General features: G+C 50.6%; 7 protein-coding genes across 7 annotated transcripts; 1 reads left to right on the forward strand and 6 right to left on the reverse strand.

The window, feature by feature from the left end:
- Nucleotides 1-162: 162 nt before the first annotated feature.
- BO79DRAFT_239401 (DASH complex subunit DAD3 family protein) lies at nucleotides 163-909 on the reverse strand (the record flags this gene model as incomplete). Its single annotated transcript, XM_025684917.1, has 2 exons — nucleotides 635-909; nucleotides 163-483 (listed from the first exon to the last, which is right to left on the reverse strand). The coding sequence occupies exons 1-2, from the start codon at nucleotides 824-826 to the stop codon at nucleotides 163-165; spliced, it is 513 nt and encodes a 170-aa protein (XP_025536951.1). The 5' UTR covers nucleotides 827-909.
- Nucleotides 910-1,096: 187 nt separating this feature from the next.
- BO79DRAFT_289352 (putative serine/threonine protein kinase (Nrc-2)) lies at nucleotides 1,097-4,060 on the reverse strand. Its single transcript, XM_025688772.1, has 5 exons — nucleotides 2,820-4,060; nucleotides 2,593-2,766; nucleotides 2,421-2,546; nucleotides 1,987-2,368; nucleotides 1,097-1,939 (listed from the first exon to the last, which is right to left on the reverse strand). Exons 1-5 carry the CDS (start codon nucleotides 3,712-3,714, stop codon nucleotides 1,594-1,596), a joined length of 1,923 nt encoding a protein of 640 aa, XP_025536952.1. The 5' UTR covers nucleotides 3,715-4,060; the 3' UTR covers nucleotides 1,097-1,593.
- A 1,690-nt stretch (nucleotides 4,061-5,750) lies between these two features.
- BO79DRAFT_271360 (uncharacterized protein) lies at nucleotides 5,751-8,621 on the reverse strand (the record flags this gene model as incomplete). Its single annotated transcript, XM_025687349.1, has 4 exons — nucleotides 5,751-6,241; nucleotides 6,288-6,356; nucleotides 6,411-8,442; nucleotides 8,534-8,621. The coding sequence occupies 4 exons, from the start codon at nucleotides 8,619-8,621 to the stop codon at nucleotides 5,770-5,772; spliced, it is 2,661 nt and encodes an 886-aa protein (XP_025536953.1). The 3' UTR covers nucleotides 5,751-5,769.
- Nucleotides 8,622-9,534: 913 nt separating this feature from the next.
- Nucleotides 9,535-10,873, reverse strand: BO79DRAFT_210478 (putative metalloreductase Fre8). Its single transcript, XM_025682810.1, has 2 exons — nucleotides 10,473-10,873; nucleotides 9,535-10,258 (listed from the first exon to the last, which is right to left on the reverse strand). Exons 1-2 carry the CDS (start codon nucleotides 10,795-10,797, stop codon nucleotides 9,708-9,710), a joined length of 876 nt encoding a protein of 291 aa, XP_025536954.1. The 5' UTR covers nucleotides 10,798-10,873; the 3' UTR covers nucleotides 9,535-9,707.
- A 136-nt stretch (nucleotides 10,874-11,009) lies between these two features.
- Nucleotides 11,010-13,789, reverse strand: BO79DRAFT_38697 (protein phosphatase 2A structural subunit TPD3). Its single transcript, XM_025689167.1, has 9 exons — nucleotides 13,583-13,789; nucleotides 13,404-13,509; nucleotides 13,184-13,335; nucleotides 12,633-13,124; nucleotides 12,454-12,568; nucleotides 12,260-12,404; nucleotides 12,101-12,201; nucleotides 11,709-12,046; nucleotides 11,010-11,658 (listed from the first exon to the last, which is right to left on the reverse strand). The coding sequence occupies exons 1-9, from the start codon at nucleotides 13,643-13,645 to the stop codon at nucleotides 11,320-11,322; spliced, it is 1,851 nt and encodes a 616-aa protein (XP_025536955.1). The 5' UTR covers nucleotides 13,646-13,789; the 3' UTR covers nucleotides 11,010-11,319.
- A 638-nt stretch (nucleotides 13,790-14,427) lies between these two features.
- On the forward strand, nucleotides 14,428-17,004 carry BO79DRAFT_199754 (phenylalanine--tRNA ligase subunit beta). Its single transcript, XM_025681439.1, has 9 exons — nucleotides 14,428-14,688; nucleotides 14,745-14,785; nucleotides 14,848-14,867; nucleotides 14,927-15,003; nucleotides 15,060-15,189; nucleotides 15,246-15,512; nucleotides 15,569-15,810; nucleotides 15,866-16,674; nucleotides 16,733-17,004. The coding sequence occupies exons 1-9, from the start codon at nucleotides 14,636-14,638 to the stop codon at nucleotides 16,894-16,896; spliced, it is 1,803 nt and encodes a 600-aa protein (XP_025536956.1). The 5' UTR covers nucleotides 14,428-14,635; the 3' UTR covers nucleotides 16,897-17,004.
- Nucleotides 17,005-17,895: 891 nt separating this feature from the next.
- BO79DRAFT_210482 (40S ribosomal protein uS3) lies at nucleotides 17,896-19,329 on the reverse strand. Its single transcript, XM_025682811.1, has 3 exons — nucleotides 19,070-19,329; nucleotides 18,488-18,801; nucleotides 17,896-18,258 (listed from the first exon to the last, which is right to left on the reverse strand). Exons 1-3 carry the CDS (start codon nucleotides 19,221-19,223, stop codon nucleotides 17,926-17,928), a joined length of 801 nt encoding a protein of 266 aa, XP_025536957.1. The 5' UTR covers nucleotides 19,224-19,329; the 3' UTR covers nucleotides 17,896-17,925.
- Nucleotides 19,330-19,366: the final 37 nt, after the last annotated feature.

The following is a 19,366-nucleotide window of genomic DNA, read 5'->3' on the forward strand; positions in this document are numbered from 1 at the left end:
AATCAACACTTAAATAAGTCTAGAAAATACAAAACGGGGTATATCATATATCAATCACATCTATCAAACACCACCCACACCCATAGCCCAACCCAGTTAACCCATACCATGCAATCCACCATCACCATATCCCATAACCATAACCCCTGCAAGGAGAATCATTTAATACCTCCCAAAACTCTCCCCCTCAACCCCATACCCTCCATACCCCCCATCCCCATACCCATACTCCCCTCCTTCACCCCCCTGCCCCATCATCCCCGAATACCCATCCCCCTCCATCTCCATCTCCTGCTGCATCTGCATCTGCTGCTGCTGTTGTTGCTCCTCACTCTCATTAAAAATCTGCTGTTGGAGAACAATACTATACACGCTCGCCTTGAGCAGGGTACAGACAGTCGCGGTTTGACGTTCCAGGCCGCGGAGGCCGTCCAGTGTGAGGGTCGTGGGGGATTCGGCGAGTGTGGAGAGTTTGGTTGATAGCTTTATCCCATTCGGGGGTATGGTTAGCATGCGTGTAGTGATGATGTGTAAAGCGTGTGTATGTATGTGTTTGTAGTAGGATTGGATGGATGGATGAAAGGATTGATTGAGTGTAGGATGATGGGGTATTGGGTGAAGGGGGTAAACACACCTTATTCACATTCCCTAATAGCCGAGTATACTCATCTAGGACTTCTTGTTCCAGGGAGCTGACGAGTGGGTTGGTGGTGCGGAGGAGAGGGTTGTTGGGGGTTGAGTCTGGCGCGGAGGAGGGGGAGGGGTCTTGGTCGTGGTCTTGGTCGTGGAGGGGGGAGTGGTTGTGGGAGTCGGGTGGGGAGGACATGTTGATAAGTATTTCCTTGTTATTCTGGTTCTTTTTCTCTGTATGTCTCGTCTCTGTGTGTGTTGGGAGTTGTTGAGTTGGCGGGAGGTGCGTTGTTTTGTGTATGTTGAAAGTAGGTATGTTTGGATCTGGTTTGGTTTGTTTGGGTCGCGGCGGATGGATTTCCGTCGTGTCTTATTCAACCCAAACTATCAGTATCTATATCAGGAAACATTTACAGAGCGGTCTGTGGAGTCTAGAAAATACATATAAATTCATAAACGTAATCATGTCCATAAGGCACCGGGCCTGTCCCATCGGACATCCAAGCATCAATAAGTCGCCCACAAATACAGAATAAAGAACAGAAAGCATCCCCGACCAAAACCGTCCTGGTGTGAACAAGTCAGCCCACACCACTGTTTTGCTCAAAGATCTGTTTGCTAAGGTACAACCGAAATCGCTAACGCCGTCTGCTGCAATAACTGTGATAGAAACAAAGAAACAGTCAAACTGTTACATCGCTGCCGCATCAAACCATAAAGTGACAGCCGAATATTAGCCCATGCATGGGACGCAGTCATTGGATATCAGCATATATCGATAACCACCCTGTGTATAAGAAAAGAAAAGCAAACTCCCAACGTCAAACTTCCGATACTCCAGGTAATAGCTGTAAGATGGTGAACTCCGTGTAGAGATCTTTCATGCATCATAGTCGTAAAATAAGCCTCTAGCAAAGCATATGCTTGGGCAGGCAGAAAACATGGTGGTGCACAACGGGCCAATCACATGTCCCCGTCATGATGAAGGGTGACACTGTTGAACTCCTCAAAGGGATCGGCTATCTCGCCATTTGGCGTCGCAAGTCCCGAATCCATCGGTACACCCTTCATCTTGGTTGTGCTGGGTCCACCGATATCGACACTCGCGCTCTCCTTGACATTGCGGAAGTTGAGAGTATCCGTGCCACGGCTCTGGTGAGGGATCATTGGCGGCTTCATATGCCGGATAAGCGCCCACTGCGTCTGCCGGAAGAAGGGATGGGTCTTGACGTCCGAAGCGCCGGCTCGAGCTCCCAGGCGCTTAGTCTCGTCCTTGATGAGCAGTTTACGAATTAATGATTTGCAGAGGCTGCGAATGTTAGCAACTGTGTGGTAACGCAGACCGAGAGAGCTTACTTGGAGGTTGGCTGGGCCGCTGCATGCTCGGGGAATTGCACTTCATCCCGCAAGATGTTGCCGAACGTAGCATTCCTGTTCTTGCCCTTGAATGGTGTCGTGCCGTACAGCATCTCGTAGATCAAGATACCAAGCGTCCACCAATCGACTGCGCTAGTGTGTCCGCAACCCTTGATGACTTCGGGGGCAATGTATTCTTCCGTACCGACAAACGAGTTGGTCCTGAAGTCAGCAATGCATGACTTGGTATCAATCGTCGGTAGAGACGTCGTGGAGTTGCCACTCCGCGCCGGGATCATTGTAGGCGCACCGCCCGGTCCGGATTGCTTCGACAGATCAAAGTCGGATAGCATGATGTGGCCAGACTGGTGGAGGAGAATGTCTAGAGCAATATAGTCAGCATAAGTCAAACCTATGTCTATCAAGGTACATACTTTCGGGCTTCAGATCACGGTAGATGAAACCCATGAGATGGAGGTACTCCAGCGCAGCAGTAACTTCTGCGGCATAGAATCGCGCAGCATCTTCGGAGATGCACTTTCCTGGACGGGTTTGAAGAGCTAGAAGAGTCAGCGACAGCCGGTATCTATCGAACGTAGAACACACCTCTGAAGAACTCGCCACCACTGCAGTACTCCATGCACAGATAGAGATAGTCTTCAGACTGGAAGGAGTGGTAGAGTGTAACAATGAACGGATGATTGCTGGTAGCAAGAATTTCCTGCTCGGCCAATGCCCGCTTAATCTTGTTCCGCTTGATCATCTCCTTCTTGCTCAGTACTAGTCAAGTCAGCACACTTAGCCAACAGACAAGGCTGCAGGCATAAACTCACCCTTCATAGCATAGAGTCGGCTCGACTTCTTCTCCCGGACAAGATACACCTTGCCCACATCACCCTTACCGATCAACTTGATCTTATCAAAACTCCCCGGTCCTACCTCCACATTGCGCACCTTGATCGAGTTGGAACTATACGTCCTGCGGAAAGCAACCGAATCCCGAATCTGGCCGGGAGTAGGAATCTTACTGTGGGGGCCAAGTTTCGGCACGGCAAGATTCACATCTTTGTCGGACGCCACCTCCACCGTAGTGACTTGTGGATCATCCACCCCGGACGGCTCCAGAAGTTCCTTTCCAGTCTCAGCCGTCTGAGGACGTTCGTCAGACTCGCCACGGGCAAACAGACCCTGCGCATTCGGAGCCGAAGCAACACGGCGCAGCTTACGAGCCAACTCAACCTTGTTGGCAGTAGTCGCCTGCTCGGCAGCAGAGACACCGTCCACCTGCAATTCGGGGGTATCGGGCGGGGACGACGGCACCGAGCCATCATTCCGATGCTGCAACGAAGGCTGGCCCTGATGGACAAAGTATGGATTGGCCGTTGCGGTCGGGGAGACGCCTTCGTCTAGCGGATTGCCTTCACTGGCAACGGTGGTTGAGCGATTTCGGCCGATAGTGGGAAGGAACCGGGATTGTCTAAAGCCGGATTTGGCATCAGACTTTGCGGGCGGGGAGGTATTGCCATCGCGATCACGCGGATCATTGTTGTGGTGGCTGGCATGGGAAGAATTGCTGCTGGAACTGTTGATGCGAAAGAAATTCTTGATCCTCGTGGGGAAGTGGCTCGAATCGTTGGAATGCTTCTTGGAGGCCAGGGAGAGACTGGGAAAGTTCCCGCGTTTCTCGTTCGTCACGGAGGACGGACTGGAGGCGAAAAGTTGTGTCATGCCGGTGACTGCCTGGATTGAATCCAGGAACGTGGCCAGGTACTCAAGTTGAGTTTGGTGATAACGAACGGGGCAAGTAGGCGATGAGAGATAATAATTGCGACGGGAGGGAAGGGGCCCCAGTAACGGGCCAGAAGCCGCGGGGGAAATTGGTAGGCGGTGGTGCTAGTTTGCACCAGAAACTTGGATTTAGAGGCACTTCCAGCCCGGGAACGATGGGGGTTGGCTGTGAATGGGCGGGGAAGAACGCAGCGTTCGCAGAGGTCGCAAAGGTATCACCGAAGAAGAAACAGAAGCTGAAGAATTGAATCCCCGGGCCAAGGACGGGCTTTCAGAGAAAAGAAACAGCAGGGGAAGAGAAAGAAGACAAGAAGAGAGAGAGAGAAAGCGAAAGGGCCGGAGACGGAGTGGAGACGTGGAGGGAAAGTTGGAATGGCACAGCCTGGGCTTAGTCACGCTGCCCGGGCATGATACATCATACGCCTCCATACCGGGTATAGTACGGTCACTAGTCAGTTTTTCTCACCGTCACTAACCATTTGCACTAAACTGTCTGAGTAAATAGTAAGGAATACTAAGTCGAAGTGTAAAAGGGGAGCCGATAAAGCCCGGGCGATAGATAAATGTCACTTCACTTATCACCGTAGTATCGGGTTGTCGTATCCATCTTGCTATCAGCACAGCAATCATCTCTTTCTTTCAACCCAGCCCAACTCAAATACCTTCTATCCTTCCTGACTCGGTATGTAATCGGTATGCATATCCGATGTCACACAGTAACTATTACTTGTTGTATACTGTAAGTACTCACTAGTATTGTCTGCCATTCAGCTTGTCCCTTAAATGCCATCTTCCTCTTTGTACCTAAGTAACCACGTATAGTAGTAGTTACCTACTCCGTAGTACTTACTCAACCAAGTAAGTTATCTTAGATCCGATCGGGCTCACCACAAAAGCCAGCCAGCGCTCTTAGAGTTAAGCAGATTGGCCGGTGCCTTAGCCAGTTGCCACATTCTGGACTTGTTCGATTCAGCTTTGAACTTCCCATGGATGACTCGCCATCCCCCATGGGCCTGCCAGCACATCTGATAGGACCATCAGGCACTCCGGCCCTCCTCCCCGAAACTTGCCCACTTGCCTCCTCACCGTGGGTCATTTACAAAACATGGAACGAAAAAAACACAGCCATTATCGCCGCTGCTATTATTGCTGTGCCCTTATTTTTTATGTTACTCCGTTTATATTCTTATTATTATTTATAAATTACATACATACATGTACAGTATCATCACCACCCATCCACACACTCATACACTTATACACTCACATACCCTGCTGGTCACTGGTCTACTACTACTAGTCTACCTTCCATCCACCTGCTCTCTCCCTAGTCAAAACCAAGAATACGAGATGCGACCTCACATCTTTTTTGCGGGGTGTGTGGCGGAGGACCAACCAGTCAGGCGACGGATGCTGGATGTGGGGGAATCCATCATCCACGCAAGGGGAGCTCTGGCCTCCTCAACTACAGAGTAACGATCGACTCTGTCTTTCCGCGCTGCACACCTGATTCTCCAGCAATGAAATTATTGCCTACTATTTTGGCCTGGAGAAGGTGGGCTGAAGCCAAGTTCTCCTGATCGCTACTGATCGATAAATACCACTCCAAACGGTTTTACCAGTGACCCAGGTCCGACTGCATCTGCTATCTAACCATCCCCTGGGGGTTTCGCTGCATCAGCACAAGTAGACTGATCTTCATCCTCAAAGACTTGTGAAAAATAACTTTTTCCAGTGATACCATACTAACACTATCCCTCATTCTAAGATATACTCCAACCGTAAGGGTCTGACTCTGTAGGACGAGAGGTACCCTTGAATACATGTAATACAATGATGCCATACGGCCATATCTCCAACTGCTTTCCCCAATGCCCTTCGAACCCTGCTCCTAGGACTCACCGCTGATTGCTGGTGGTAATCTGACCCCGTTCATCTGTTCCAGAAAGAATCGTATATGTGGACGCCGCGGGGACCTCGCTCTACCCGACTCAATCACGGCTTTCCAGCTTGCTTGGCTGGTCCAGGGGCCTCTTTGCCTCTTTGTCCGGGTCCATCATGTTGCTTGGAGCTTGACATCTTTCCGCTGAATAGATACATTCCACCTTCGGTCATGTCCGTTGGTGCACTCCTGTTCTTATGGGGCGCATTCCCTACGCCTTCGAAAGGGGGCAGAAATCCATGTGCATTAACATTCTGCGAGACAGCCAAGGCAGCTGTTTTCTGAAAGGCTAGACCACGGTCCTTGTTGAAATACTGCGTCAGAAGCTGGGGATACTGCTGTCTCATTTCTTCCACGCTGGTCTGCCTCGCCGGGTCAATCGGGTTTACCAACGTTGGGGGGCTGCGTGGCTTGTATATCGATAGTCCTCCTGGCTGACCCAAGTTCTGCCCTCGAGGACGTTGAGGACCTGGTAGAAAGGCTTCATTCGATACATGGGGATGCTCAAGTGGACCACGGGATCTGCTGCGCAACATCATCAGCTTGATTGCCTGTGCTCGAAGATTCTTACTACCTTTCGGCCATCTCTCGATTCGCCCGTTTTTCTTTGATCTTCCGTAGCTTTTTGTCACGTCGATGCCTGCAAACTTAGTATTCTCCAGAGTTATACCATTCCAAGGCGGACGGTACTTACTCTCCTTGATGAACGGTAGCCCATGAGTCCGTCGTTGACACATACGACGATATAGATTGATGGTCATCACCCTCTTCCATCTCTTTCGCACTCATGTACGGGCCCATTGCGCTGTGCAGTCCAGGCCTTCGCAGCTCCTTCCCGGGCTTCCAGGCCTTGGTTGAGTGTCGCATCAGAGGTGCATGAGCTTCATGCTTGTCTGATAGTCCCTTGACGGCACCCGCCTCACTTTCCGCGCGATTCTTGCGGTTGTGCTTAGCAGGCACGGCTGACAGCAACCCGCGCGGCTCATGAAGTTCATCTCGCCTTTGTTTAATCAATTTGGAAGTAGCGGCTGATAATTCCCGAAGAAGCCCATCGAGTGGTTCGCCTCGGCGAGTGGCCTCCTCAATTTGATGATGCACCTTTTCAACGTCCAAAGCGGTTATCTTCGAAGGTGTTTTCCATCCAGCAGTTCCGTCAGTAGTTCTCGATTTGGCCTCGCCATGCGTCTGGACCTGTTTGTCTGACCTCTTGGGTTCGATCCGTGTCTCAATTCCTCGTGCGGCATGCGAAAAGCTAGCATCCTTGATTGAGTTATGGTTTGGACGTACCTCTGTTGAGCCGATTGTCGCATTGTATGGGTAGGTTTCAGATACAGCATGTAGTGGCATTGATGCGTTAACGGTCTCATTGAGGGAGAGCGACTGCGAAAGGGCGTTTGCTAGTGGCAGCATCGAAAAAGCTGGAAGCGCAGAAGCGGAGCTGGGTGTGCACAGCGAAGGTCCCATTAGAGATGGACTACCTGTGAGGCCGCTGGCGACATACATTGATGCGACGTTCGAGGGATGTTGCCTGATTGGGATCGTTGTGTTCAATCTTCCAGAAACCCATTCGAGATGTTCTCTGTATATTCTCACCGCATCCAATTCTCTCACCAAACTCATTCGCTGATCAACTAGAATCTTTTTGGCACTTGGGTCGAGATCCCAACTGTGCACAGCCATATACCTATCAATACCGGATAGCTTACTGGTAAGAGACTCATGCTCCTTTGCAGCATCTTCCAGAGACTTCTGGTACGTCGGTGTTTGAGGAGTGCTAACCATCATTGGTTGATTAAGAGCTGGGACTTGCCCACCTGCATATTGATGCCATTGAGGGCCCAGAGAAGGACAAAGAGAGTCATAGGTAGGTGGAAGCTGACCAAGAAATGAGGTCGCCCTGCCGCTACTTGTATTGCTTTCCGCGGAAAAGTCAGAAGTCGTGGTAACAGTGGGATATGGCTGGACTGCTGGCATGGAAGGGATTACGGGGCCTTGAGTACCCAGGGTAGGATACATGTTTGAAGCCCACGATAATGGACCATCTCCAAAGGCATACATAGGGTAGTCCGAGGCCGCTGGTATAACTTCCGGGGCTGGTAAGGCGATTTGAGGTATTGGTAGGTCACTCATGGCCCATGGAAGACTGGGTTGGGAGAACAGCCCTGTGGTAGCTGCCGTAGAAAGAAGAGTCGGTGCTTGTCCATAGTTTGAGAAGTGCTGGTCAATTGCACTACCGCTTTGAGGCAGTATGGTACGTATATCGTCGTGACTTTCAGCAGGCTGCGGTGCAGCTATAGAAATATTAACACTTGCGTTGTTATCTTGCAACAACACATGTTTGTTTTCGCGTTTGTTTCTAGTGTCATCTCGCAATGAAGGCTTAGATATCTTCTGATCACTGGCTCTTGCACTTATGTTGCGCACCGGCTGCTTCGCCTTGGGGGTAGGGGACTGTGGTTCCATTGGAACGATTCGGCCTCCAGCAGTGACACGCTGGTGCTTCGGGGATGTATGCTCCTTTAGAAACTGAACAAATCCGGCATCGGCGTGCGCGCGGATGCTCTGTGGAGGGTCACTTGGCTGCCGAGAGGGATAAATTACAGCGTGCTCTGGAACTGAAAGAGTTCGTTCGCTCTGGCGTGACAAGTTTGAGGCATTCCTTGACCGGTTGACCGGCTGCTCTGACAAGACACTCGTACTGGGTTTACGTTGTCGAAGGACGTTATCTAGTGATAAAGAGACTTCTGTGTCAGCAAAATATTCTTCTTCGTTTCCAGCATTCACTACTAACATTAGATAAGAAAAAGAAAGACTTACTTCCAACGGCCTGCTCAGTAAATTTGCTGAAATCTATCCGTCCATGGTTGCTGAGTGCCAGCAGGGTGGGAATGTCATACTTGACCATGGCTGTTCCTAGTGGATACAACACACCGGTGGATGCAAAATAGGAAAACCGAGCAAGCAGCTAGTGGCTCTGAGTGAAGGCTTGAAAGAAAGAGATAGACGATTCGGACTCTGTCTCTTGTTTAAACAGCGTGCTACAATGAAGAACTGACTGTATCGGAAGTGCTGGTAGGAATATCTTCATGCACGAACTAGGAAAGTGCGCACGCGACTTGGGACATATTGCTCCTGCCCTTGGGATAAGCCGGAAGGAAAAAGAGGAGGAGCCAGTAACCTCGTCAGTCTAGGCACTGGCGCGCCGAAAGTAACCCAGTGCGAGTCTCATGAAGTTTGTTTTGCATGTACCAGCTACATTGCCTAATCGAGTGCAGTGGATCACGGGTTGAAATACATACATAGCTGGGTGGACCGTAAATTGCAGTGATGGAGTCGAACCGCCCAATCAGTTGCTGTGGTATAGTTTGCAGGAGGAATCATCAAGAAGAGATAGCTCTGGCAGCCAGAAGTCCAGAGTGGTGATAGTAATGGCCAACATATTCTGTTGAATGATAGAGACATAGACGCTTGAAGCAGCTCAGCAAGAGCGATACCACAACAAAGTAAGAAAGCATCCCACCGTCTCGAAATGACAGCGAGGAAGCATAACTTGTGTCAAACAAGGCTCCAATAGGCAGTAACCGGTCCTATGGTGTTTCTGTATGAAGGTATAATAAGTTGACCTTCTTTAGAAGCCCATCAAGAAATGCTACCAATTGGTAGCAGAAGTAAATGGGATGCTTAATGCGATGGCGCAGGATGTACGTTGCGTCGGTAGGATGGCCTTTGTTCGCTACTATCTACTATTTAACCGTATTACTGAACTGATATGTGCTTGCGTTGCGGAGAGATCATGCTTTATATGATAATCCAGAAATCCCATTATGTTTATTCGAATATCTACACCATCGGCCCTCGAATATGTGTCATGATTGTGTAGGACACCAGTATCGTTAACTATTCCCGTACCCTAAAGCCACAACCCTGATAATTCGCTGTTCTAGCATAGCTTATCGGCAACGAACGTGCCAGGCCTCACAAAAGATTGAGTCTATTGCATCATGTAGCAACAGGTGAAATTGATCGCAGAGCTCGCAAATGACTCAAGAATATAGGTGCGCGCCACCGAAACATGGCAGAAAGCCGCAAGTTCCAGGGCTCCCACGATGGAAACATGCACAAGGTAGAACACCTGCTGCCTGGACTTGGCAGAAGTTGGTTTCAACCAGCGTACCCAGCGAGGCATGGCTGCCGGACGAGCAAAGAGAGCGACCGCGCCCACCATGGTGGCAGCAGCGATACCCCACTGGACATCAGAATCCCAGATACGCTTCGCAAAGAGCGAGCCGAAATCAGGGTGGCTCGACTGCAGGAAGAAAGAATCGTACATGACAGCGTGGGCGATGAGCAGCGGCGCAAGAACAATCCGACCAAATAGACGATGGTAGGCGTTGATGGTCGGCTGCGGAACGGATGTGATAACCGACACGACGGACGGTGATCCTGGTGATGGACTCATGTACAGGGCCGGTGACATGAGCACCTGCAAGGGGAGCTGGGAGAGGCTGACATGGGCTAGAGCTTTGGTAAAGTGGAGATAATCTGTTTATATCAACAATAGCTTAGCTTTCGTCTCCACGATGTGGGTGATTTAAGAATATGAGACACAGGATTGTTGTAGTTCGCGGGAGCTTAGATGAACACAAAGTGTAGATTCTGGCAAATCGGAGCCCAGACAAATGTAATCCTATGCCCCAAACCCGACCATCTCGGGTACTAGTAGTATCGGGAAATATCATAGAAAAGATTGACCCACCTTCACCAGAATTCCAGATGCAAAGACTCAGCAGCCAGCCAAGCCAGATGAGACAGACGATGTATTGTCTTCGAGTCTCCATCCAGCCAGCAACTGGGGGCGTATCCAACCATGATTTCTCCAGGTTCTTTCGCCGCGAGCGCCTCTCGGTTGGCTTTTCGGTGTCAGGGGCTTCGCCAAAGGACTTCTTATATAGTCGAATCAGAACAAGAGCAGCCAACACCGAGCACTGCGCGTAGAATCCACGTAAATCCAGAAGCTCCCGACGTTGCTGCTTCTCAGCGTCTGTGAGAGACGTGAAATGCCACGGCCAAGAAAACGACATTGTATTCACGGCTGCGGATAAGTAAACAACAAGGTTAAGAAATGAGGCGTCTAGCAACGTCAACGGCAGTTTAGAGATATTGAGCAACCTCTCAGGCTCAGGAACCACACGTGGACTAAAGATTAAATAGACGGATGCCTGGCTTACACCGACGGCTTTACGGAAGTAGCGCATCCTAGGCCCTCGGGATCACATGATACTGAATGAGATCTACCAAGTTGTTTGCTGCTTCTAATCAGCGATTCTCCTGAAATAGCACTTGTGTGCTACACATTTGCGATTACATCTTCGGGAAACATAAGAGAAAATTTTTTGCAGGAGGGTTGATCGTGGACCAAAAGAATCTACATTTAGAACGCCATGAGCATTTCGTACCAGTCAGACGCTCTGACTATTTCTAAGTTTGACAAAACTGAATTCCACCCAAATTAGTGCGAGTGCCGTTGATATTACTCCCACTCACACCCAAGGTGCTTTGCATCAACAAGCAGGTGCTGGCCTACGCCGAGTTGGGAAAGTAGCCTACGGTGAAGTCTGCATGACTTCCTCATGGCCGCCTGCGGCAGTCGTTGCGAAGTACCGAACATCCACGTCTTCGTCCTCCTGCAGCTTCTCCAAGCTGGGGAGGATTCTTTGCTGGATGAGGTCCTGACCCCGCGGGGATGGCGTGGCAGTTTTACCTGCCTTCTCCAGGTCTGTGAGGGTTCCCTCTGTAGGGAGGCGACGCAGGGTATCGATCAGCACGGCATAAGACTTGGCCACATTGAAACGGATGTTAGGGATCTCATCCGAGACAAGTCGATCCAAGATGGGGAGAATCGAGTTCTCGATGATGTCCAGAGAAACAACGGGTGCGAGAGTCTGAATAAAGTTAGCAGGGCAATGTCTGTAGGAACGATCAATCAACATACGGAGATGGCAAAGCATGTTGTCATTCTGTACAGGTAGTTGGTGTGTTGACCCATCCCCATCACCTTGGGGATGATAGAGCCCTTAGCCCAGTCGACACCAAACACTTCCGTCAGCTTCCTCAGATTTTGAGTAGCAGCCTCGCGAATGGAGAAAACAGTATCACCGAGCCAGCCCATGCAAAGCTCGCTGAGCTGTTCGTCGAAGAACTTGACTCCCAATTGGCTTGCAAGCAGGGGAATGTATTCGATAATCGCGAGACGCACTCTCCATTGCTTGTCTTCAGCCAGCTGGACAATAGCCGGGAGAAGTGACTGTGAGAGAAGATCGATGCCGATAACTATAACAATTAGATTATGTATGCTTTATAATGAACGCGAGTTGTTCGTCTCACCTTTGTTAACCAATTCCAGCTTGGAGATGATATGAAGGCGGACATCGGGGAACTCGTCCTTGAGCATCTGCAAAAACATCGGGAGGAGGTGCGCAATAGTCCTGAACATGGCTTGTAAGTAAGCTAATCAAACGGTGTCTGCGAATCGGTGGTACTGACTCCTCCTTTCCGAGTATCGGTGCAAGACCGCTGATCTGAGTACCAAGCGCGGCGCGCACATGCTGAGATGGATCAGAGACAAGGTCTTCCACGCTAGTCATGATTTCGTTGAGCAATGTGTCTCGGTCAATCAGATTGCAGAAGCCTAACGCCGGTTAGCCATTGTAAGAGCCTAAAGTAGGCGAGAATCATACCTGGGATCTGTCCAGCAATGGCAGTACGGACTTCGGCTTCGGTGTCCTTCAGAAGCTTGACAAAAGAGGGAACCATATCACGAGTTACGACCTCTTCGTGCACAGCTTTAGCGATCTACCAACGAGGTCAGAAAAGGCACAACACACGGCGGAAGGAGCATCGTCAGGACAGAAGATACCTTCTCATATCTATCAGCAACCATGTACCTGACTCTCCAACTCTTATCCTCGAACAGGTTGCGCAAGGAGGTCAAAAGAACACCATGGCTGGGCTGCTGCTCCTTGGGGATCTCTTCCGCGATCGAGATGAGAACATCCACTGTAAGCAAGCGGACACTGTCCTGCTCGTCTGTTGCAAGGTGCTGAAACAGGGGTATCATCTCTTCGATAACGATTTGGGTATTCAATTCTTTGATAAACTTCGCCAAGTTGTTGCCCGACTGTCTCCTCACCATCGGTGTGTCATCATGTACGAGGCCTCCATAGTATTGCCGAAGGGTCTGCTGTGATGAGGGAGAAGCCTTCCTATACGGAACACAGTACAGGCCGGTCGCGGAAACCTTCGAGGTGAACCAGTCGGCTTTCGACAGGCGTAGGACCATCGGGATGAAATTCTCTTCGATCTGCTTCTCGGACAACTGCTCGCCGATCTTATTGAGGGATTCCACAGCCTGAAACAATGTCAGCACGAAGGGAGAGTACCACATAAAAACGGTTGCGGCTCTCTAACCTTTTCTCTGACCAGAGGCTCTTCAATAGCGGCCAAGTTCTCGAGCGGAGAGAGGAGTACATGCCCGTACTCCGGACCCCCGACATACTCTATGAAATTACCCAGCTCTTCACTCAGTGCAGTCAAAACCTCATCTTCATCCTCGACGGAATCTATGGCGCAAGAGTTAGGGGAAACATTTTGACCAGAAAGCTATCCTTCTTGCGTTGACGGTACTAACCATCAAGGAAAGGGATAAGTTCTTCCCGGGTCCGCTCGGGCCCTAAGGCCAAAGCGATAGTAGACAGACGGTGGATGGCATTGAGGCGGAGGAGTACATCGTCATGCTGTGACATTCTCAGGATCAGGACTGCCGATGTTCGTGCGTCAGGGATAGGATGGCCACGAGGGCAACTATACCTTCAACTCATCAATAAGGACGGCGATAGGGTAAAGCTCGTCGTTCTCTCCTTGGCCCTCCATTGCGAGAATGATATATGAGTGTGAGGTTGATTGTTAGGGAAATACGCAGAGAGGCAAGGATGTGACCGGTCCAAGTCCTCGTTCAGGCTACGATCCGACCCGCTCGCACGCGAACACGACGAATATTTCCTAGGAAGAAAGGCAATCCGGCAAAAGGGGGCGGGGATATCGTGAAGAGGAAGGAGGATGCTAAGAACCTATACAGAGGTGAAAAGGTATCGAGTTAGCGGGGGGGAAGTGTGGTGGGAGGGAGAGGGAGATAGTAGAGGGTGAGTTGAGAACCCCGGAGCGAGGTTTCGTGGGGTTTGGGCCGCCGCAGGACACTTGAGCAACAACAGCAGCAGCAAGAACATCAGTATCATCATACCTCGACAATTGGACCGGGACCAAACAGGGAATATGGTCCAATCTAAGATAATCGTGAAAGATAGAAGGCCCCCGTATATGATGCGACAGGGGTTAAAATGGAAGACTTGTGAGCGGTGATATCAAGCTAATCCGTGGAGGGGGGGGAATTGCGAAGGTGACGAGATGGGCTTGCTGGAGAGGTTGCTTTGGACTTGTTGGAGGCCGGACTGTGGCTGGTGAAGGGGAGAGCGCAAGCAGGCGGTGTACTGTCCCGTACGGAAGTCCGAGTCCGGTGAGGGTCGAACCTCCAAGCAAGAAAAAAAGGAGGGGTGATGGTCTTGTGGCGGTGCGCTTTAAGTGGCTTTGCCCGCCGCCCTCACAGAGGGTCAAGCCCCAACGGGGAACAAAAGACTTTATGACTCCGACTAGACTAACTGTAGAGTTACCCAAACGGTGGCATACTGTCCGATTGAAGCCCAGCGCTCTTGTTGCCCGTCCTCTTTTTCCCCCCCGCTGATTACTTGCGGTTGACCTCGTGGTGGGACTTACACAGACTATCCTTCTCCTCAGGCAGTCTGTTGGTTTTCTTCTCCCTCTTAACTTTTCTTATTGCCCTGTCTTGAACCTCCCCCGCTCATCACCATGCCTACCATCTCCGTTGACAAGGAGGCGCTTTTCAAGGCGCTCGGTCGGGAGTATGCGCAATTTATCCCCTTGGATACTCTTTCTTCATACTGACCAACCTCCCTAGTTATACCACCGAGGAGTTCGACGAGCTGTGCTTCGAATTCGGTACGTCGGACATCCTGAACCGGGATTGGCGGGGCAATGCGCTAACTACTACTTTTCCACAGGAATTGAACTCGATGAAGACGTATATTCTCCTCCGACCGTTTTCGCCTCTTGAAAGTCACAGTATTAACTCAAACCCAGACCACCAACTCGGACAGACCGATCGTGAACGGCAAGCAGGAACCCCCGCAGCTCAAGATCGAGATCCCCGCCAACCGGTACGCACCCGCGATAACTCTAATGATCCAAAATTCACATACTGAGAGGTGTCTAGATATGACCTGCTGTGCTTCGAGGGTATCGCCCTCATGCTCAACATCTTCCTAGGCCGTCAGCCTCTCCCCAACTACAAGCTGGTCGAGCCTGCCAATGGTGAACTCCAGACCATCATCGTCAAGGAGGACGTATGTTACGACCGAAAATCTGGCTCAACATGAATGAAACTAAAATGTGAGCGTAGACTATGAAGATCCGTCCCCTCGTCTCCGGTGCCATTCTCCGCAATATCAAGTTCGACCAAGCGCGTTACGAATCCTTCATTGCCCTGCAAGACAAGCTCCACCAGAACCTCGCCAGGCAAAGAACCCTTGTTTCCATCGGTACCCACGATCTGGACACCATCCAGGGCCCTTTCACATACGAGGCCCTTCCCCCGAAGGACATCAAGTTTGTCCCTCTCAACCAGACGAAAGAAATGAACGGCGAGGAGTTGATGGCTTTCTACGAAGTATGGCCCACAGGTGTCTGACGAGACGAATTTACTAGGTGCTTACTATGTAACAGAAAGACAAGCACTTGGGCAAGTACCTCCACATCATCCGCGACTCCCCCGTTTACCCCGTGATCTACGACTCCAAGAGAACCGTCTGCTCTCTTCCTCCTATCATCAACGGTGATCACTCCAAGATCACCCTGGACACCAAGAACGTCTTCATCGAGATCACTGCCCTTGACAAGACGAAGGTTGAGATCGTTAACCGGATCATTGTGTCCATGTTCTCTCAATACACCTCCGAGCCTTTCACGTAAGCCCGCTTCCTCTCGGTTCTAATAATAAACCCCTGCTCACTGGACGAATAGGATTGAGCCTGTTAAGGTGATCTCCGATCACAACAACGAGACTAGAGTCGTCCCCGACATTGCGCCCCGTACGACTCAGGCCGAGGTCTCCTACCTCAACCAGTGCTGCGGCCTGGAGCTCTCCCCCGAAGAGATTTGCACTCTCCTGAAGAAGATGGCTTACGATGCGAAGCCCTCTACCGCTTCCAAGGATCTGATTGATGTGTTTATCCCTCCGACGAGAGCCGACGTTCTCCACCAAGCCGACATCATGGAGGATGTCGCCATCGCTTATGGCTTCAACAACCTTCCCCGGTCTTTCCCCAGCAAGTCCGGTACCATTGCTCAACCCCTCCCCATCAACAAGCTTACCGATATTGTGCGCATGGAGGCTGCCATGGCCGGCTGGTCTGAGGTGCTGCCCCTGATCCTGTGCTCGCACGACGAGAACTTCGCTTGGCTCAACCGCAAGGACGACGGAAACACCGCCGTCAAGCTGGCCAACCCCAAGACCACTGAGTTCCAGGTTGTCCGCACAAGCCTGCTGCCCGGTCTGCTCAAGACCATCCGTGAGAACAAGCATCACGCCGTGCCCATGAAGGTCTTCGAGGTCAGCGATGTCGCTTTCAAGGACCTGTCTCTGGAGCGTAAGAGTCGTAACGAGAGGCACTTCGCTGCTGCCTGGTACGGCAAGACGAGTGGTTTCGAGGTTGTCCACGGTCTCCTGGACCGTGTCATGGCCATGCTCAAGAGCGCTTTCATCACTGGCGAGGAGGGCCTTGAGAACTCCGCTATGGCTGACTCTCAGTACTGGATTGAGGAGCTTGACGGTAAGTCAGAAGCAATTAGACATCCCGAGATATACAGGTCACTAACTAGACGCCTTAGAACCCACCTACTTCCCCGGACACGCCGCCTCCGTCCACGTGCGCATAGCTGGCAAGGAGCACGTCATCGGTGCCTTCGGTATCCTGCACCCGACGGTGTTGGAGAACTACGAGTTGAAGTACCCCGTCAGCACTCTGGAGATCAACGTCGAAGCTTTCTTGTAAGCGACGGCGTGAGGTCAAAGCAAAGTCATGCGTAGACGATAGATGTTACATAGAAAAGTAGCTGATGCCATGATTGATTTATTTTATTGTTACTTCTTAATGTCATCGTCACCAGGAACGAGAACTGTCAGAAGCCAAAAGTAGTCTATCACAATTTACTAGTGTGTTCAATAATACTCATGATATATAATACAGCAGGTGTTGAAAACTTCGCCATCACTCCGTCGGCTCAGCTGCAGTAAATCTTAGTACTAGGAGTACTATATCTTCCTTGGTCTGGTAATAGTTAGTACTCTTAGTTCAAGCCCATTGAACTTACCTCATACTAACTCTTCCTGCCGTAAGAGTACAGTGGTAACTTCTTATAGTAGTACTAGGCTTATGGGGCAACTTAAAACAAGATGTACTTAGTTCAGTTAGTACTAACCGATGATATATATATACATAAACCATAATATGTAGGCAACCAACTACGTATACCAGTAACAAGACTACACAATCCTACGAAAGGACAGACACAAATTCAATACCAGCAGACCAAACAATCTCTTTTCCCCACGTGCCTAGGTACTAGTACTACTTTAAGATTCCAGGTCCTACCCAGACCCAGCCTATGACGTAAGCCAATGAGAATACTAGGAAGAACAACCAACTCATCAACCTTTCCATTCTTCTCATTCCCAGTTCCGCCTAGAGTCTCCACTAGACAGGAAAAAATACAACCACAGAAGGGCGTCTCGCAACTATCCTTCCCCCATCATTCATGATAGGGAGAGAGGGAGAGCCGGGAGTTGAATAAACAGCTTAGAGGTCATCAAAGTAGTTGTTTATTTGGATGCGTCATAGGTAAGAGATATAGAGAAAGAGGTTTCGAGTTAGGTTAGGTTAGGTTAGGTTAATGGGCGGGACAGGAGACTAGGTAATGAAGATGATATTCGAGAACAGGGAAGAAGAGAAGCAGGGCCTAATGGAGAAGAAAAAAAAAACCAAATGAAATTTCTTTTGTTTGGGATATGATTTTTTTTTTCTTTACTCCTGGGCGTAAGCCTCGGCACCGGCACCCTCCTGGGCCTCGGTGGCCTGCTGCTCGGCCAGACGCTGCTGCTCAGCGGCCTGCTGAGCGGCAAGAGCCTTGGCGCCGTAGTCCTGGCTCATGGGCTGCAGGACGGGCTGCTCCTCCTTGGGCTCGATGATGGTGACGGCATCGGGGAGAGTCTTCTGGGGACCGGCCTTGCCCTCGGGGTCGGAACCGCGCATGATCTTGACCTTGATACCGAGGACACCCTGGCGGAGGAGAACGTGGCGGGTGGCGCTGTCGATGAATTCCTTGGCGGGCTGACCGGAGTGGATCATGAAACCGTCCTATTTGGAAGAAATATCGTTAGTTTTTCTGTTACTTTTATATCATGCATATGATGGAGTGGTTCTTCGAATGGTAGGTGTATCTTCGGTTCGGTCCTTGCACAGTTGCTTCGTTTTCGCAGATCGTAGTTGGTAATGTTGTCGTTGGATATGCGCAAATTCCACCACTGCTTCGGGACCGATCCGACCATTCGAAAAATGAAACTCAATCGCTTGTTGATAGACGTACAGTGAACTTCATGGACTTGGCACGGGCAGCACGGAGCTTTCCGGAGACGACAACCTCGCAACCCTTGGCACCGCTCTCCATGATGAAACGGAGGACACCGTAGCAAGCACGGCGGACGGCCAGACCGTTGAGGAGCTTGTAGCGGAGGGACTCGCACTGAGCGACGGCGGAGAGACCGCGGTTCTGGACCTTGGCGGCATAGAGGGAAACGGAGTTCTCGGGGAACTTGAAGCGCTTCTGGATGAGGGAGGTGAGCTCGCGGATGCGGCGGCCCTGCTCACCGAGAACCTCCTGGGTGTGGGTGGCACGGATGACTGTAAAGAAAGAGAGCATCCGTTAGCAACTGGCACATATATTCCATCTTCTTTTGCATATAAAAAATCGTCTCAAATCCCCAGTAGTTTCCCGTTGTTGGTTGAAATATTCCAGGCCGTATTCCGATAATTGTTTTCCTTTTCCTCCTCCCGGATGAACCATTCATTCGTCCCATATCGGTTCTTCATATCTCCAAATTCCGGCCTTTTCCAACACAACACATAGGGTCTGGAATCAAATGCAAAATGAAATATCGGGCGGACGTACTGATGTCGGTGACGGTGGGAGTGACACGGACTTCGACGCCGGAGTATCCCTCCTCAGCCAGCTCGCGCTGGAAGAACTCGTTCAGCTCGGCATAGAAGACACCGTCGGCGACGAACTTGCGGCGCTTCGAAATAGCTCCCTGGACAGCAGCCATGATTGCGTTTCTGTTTTATTGAATTGGCGAAGAAACGGCCGAGGGCGTAGGTTGGGGGTGTGTCGTGCGAGGGCGAAATGGGCGGCGGCGGTCAAGTCAGTTTTGAGAGAGCCGGCGTTAGTGGGCAGTTTTTGCCTTTAGGG

The sequence above is a fragment of the Aspergillus costaricaensis genome (assembly GCF_003184835.1).
Source record: "Aspergillus costaricaensis CBS 115574 unplaced genomic scaffold BO79scaffold_27, whole genome shotgun sequence".
NCBI lineage: Eukaryota > Fungi > Ascomycota > Eurotiomycetes > Eurotiales > Aspergillaceae > Aspergillus > Aspergillus costaricensis.

What these genes read in the sequence shown, in the direction of transcription:
- BO79DRAFT_289352 (XM_025688772.1), bottom strand. Translation starts at nt 3,714, where the DNA reads ATGACACAACTTTTCGCCTCCAGTCCGTCCTCCGTGACGAACGAGAAA. An exon ending in CCGTGATCTGAAGCCCGAAA is followed by an intron (nt 2,369 to 2,420) that starts GTATGTACCTTG and finishes ATATTGCTCTAG; the next exon opens with ACATTCTCCTCCACCAGTCT. An exon ending in GCGGCCCAGCCAACCTCCAA is followed by an intron (nt 1,940 to 1,986) that starts GTAAGCTCTCTC and finishes TAACATTCGCAG; the next exon opens with CCTCTGCAAATCATTAATTC.
- BO79DRAFT_210478 (XM_025682810.1), bottom strand. Translation starts at nt 10,797, where the DNA reads ATGTCGTTTTCTTGGCCGTGGCATTTCACGTCTCTCACAGACGCTGAG. An exon ending in CATCTGGAATTCTGGTGAAG is followed by an intron (nt 10,259 to 10,472) that starts GTGGGTCAATCT and finishes TGATATAAACAG; the next exon opens with ATTATCTCCACTTTACCAAA.
- BO79DRAFT_38697 (XM_025689167.1), bottom strand. Translation starts at nt 13,645, where the DNA reads ATGGAGGGCCAAGGAGAGAACGACGAGCTTTACCCTATCGCCGTCCTT. An exon ending in GCTGGAATTGGTTAACAAAG is followed by an intron (nt 12,047 to 12,100) that starts GTGAGACGAACA and finishes TAATTGTTATAG; the next exon opens with TTATCGGCATCGATCTTCTC. An exon ending in CAACATGCTTTGCCATCTCC is followed by an intron (nt 11,659 to 11,708) that starts GTATGTTGATTG and finishes AACTTTATTCAG; the next exon opens with ACTCTCGCACCCGTTGTTTC.
- BO79DRAFT_199754 (XM_025681439.1), top strand. Translation starts at nt 14,636, where the DNA reads ATGCCTACCATCTCCGTTGACAAGGAGGCGCTTTTCAAGGCGCTCGGT. An exon ending in ATCGAGATCCCCGCCAACCG is followed by an intron (nt 15,004 to 15,059) that starts GTACGCACCCGC and finishes AGAGGTGTCTAG; the next exon opens with ATATGACCTGCTGTGCTTCG. An exon ending in AGTTGATGGCTTTCTACGAA is followed by an intron (nt 15,513 to 15,568) that starts GTATGGCCCACA and finishes ACTATGTAACAG; the next exon opens with AAAGACAAGCACTTGGGCAA.
- BO79DRAFT_210482 (XM_025682811.1), bottom strand. Translation starts at nt 19,223, where the DNA reads ATGGCTGCTGTCCAGGGAGCTATTTCGAAGCGCCGCAAGTTCGTCGCC. An exon ending in TCCCACCGTCACCGACATCA is followed by an intron (nt 18,802 to 19,069) that starts GTACGTCCGCCC and finishes CTTTCTTTACAG; the next exon opens with TCATCCGTGCCACCCACACC. An exon ending in CCAAGTCCATGAAGTTCACT is followed by an intron (nt 18,259 to 18,487) that starts GTACGTCTATCA and finishes TCTTCCAAATAG; the next exon opens with GACGGTTTCATGATCCACTC.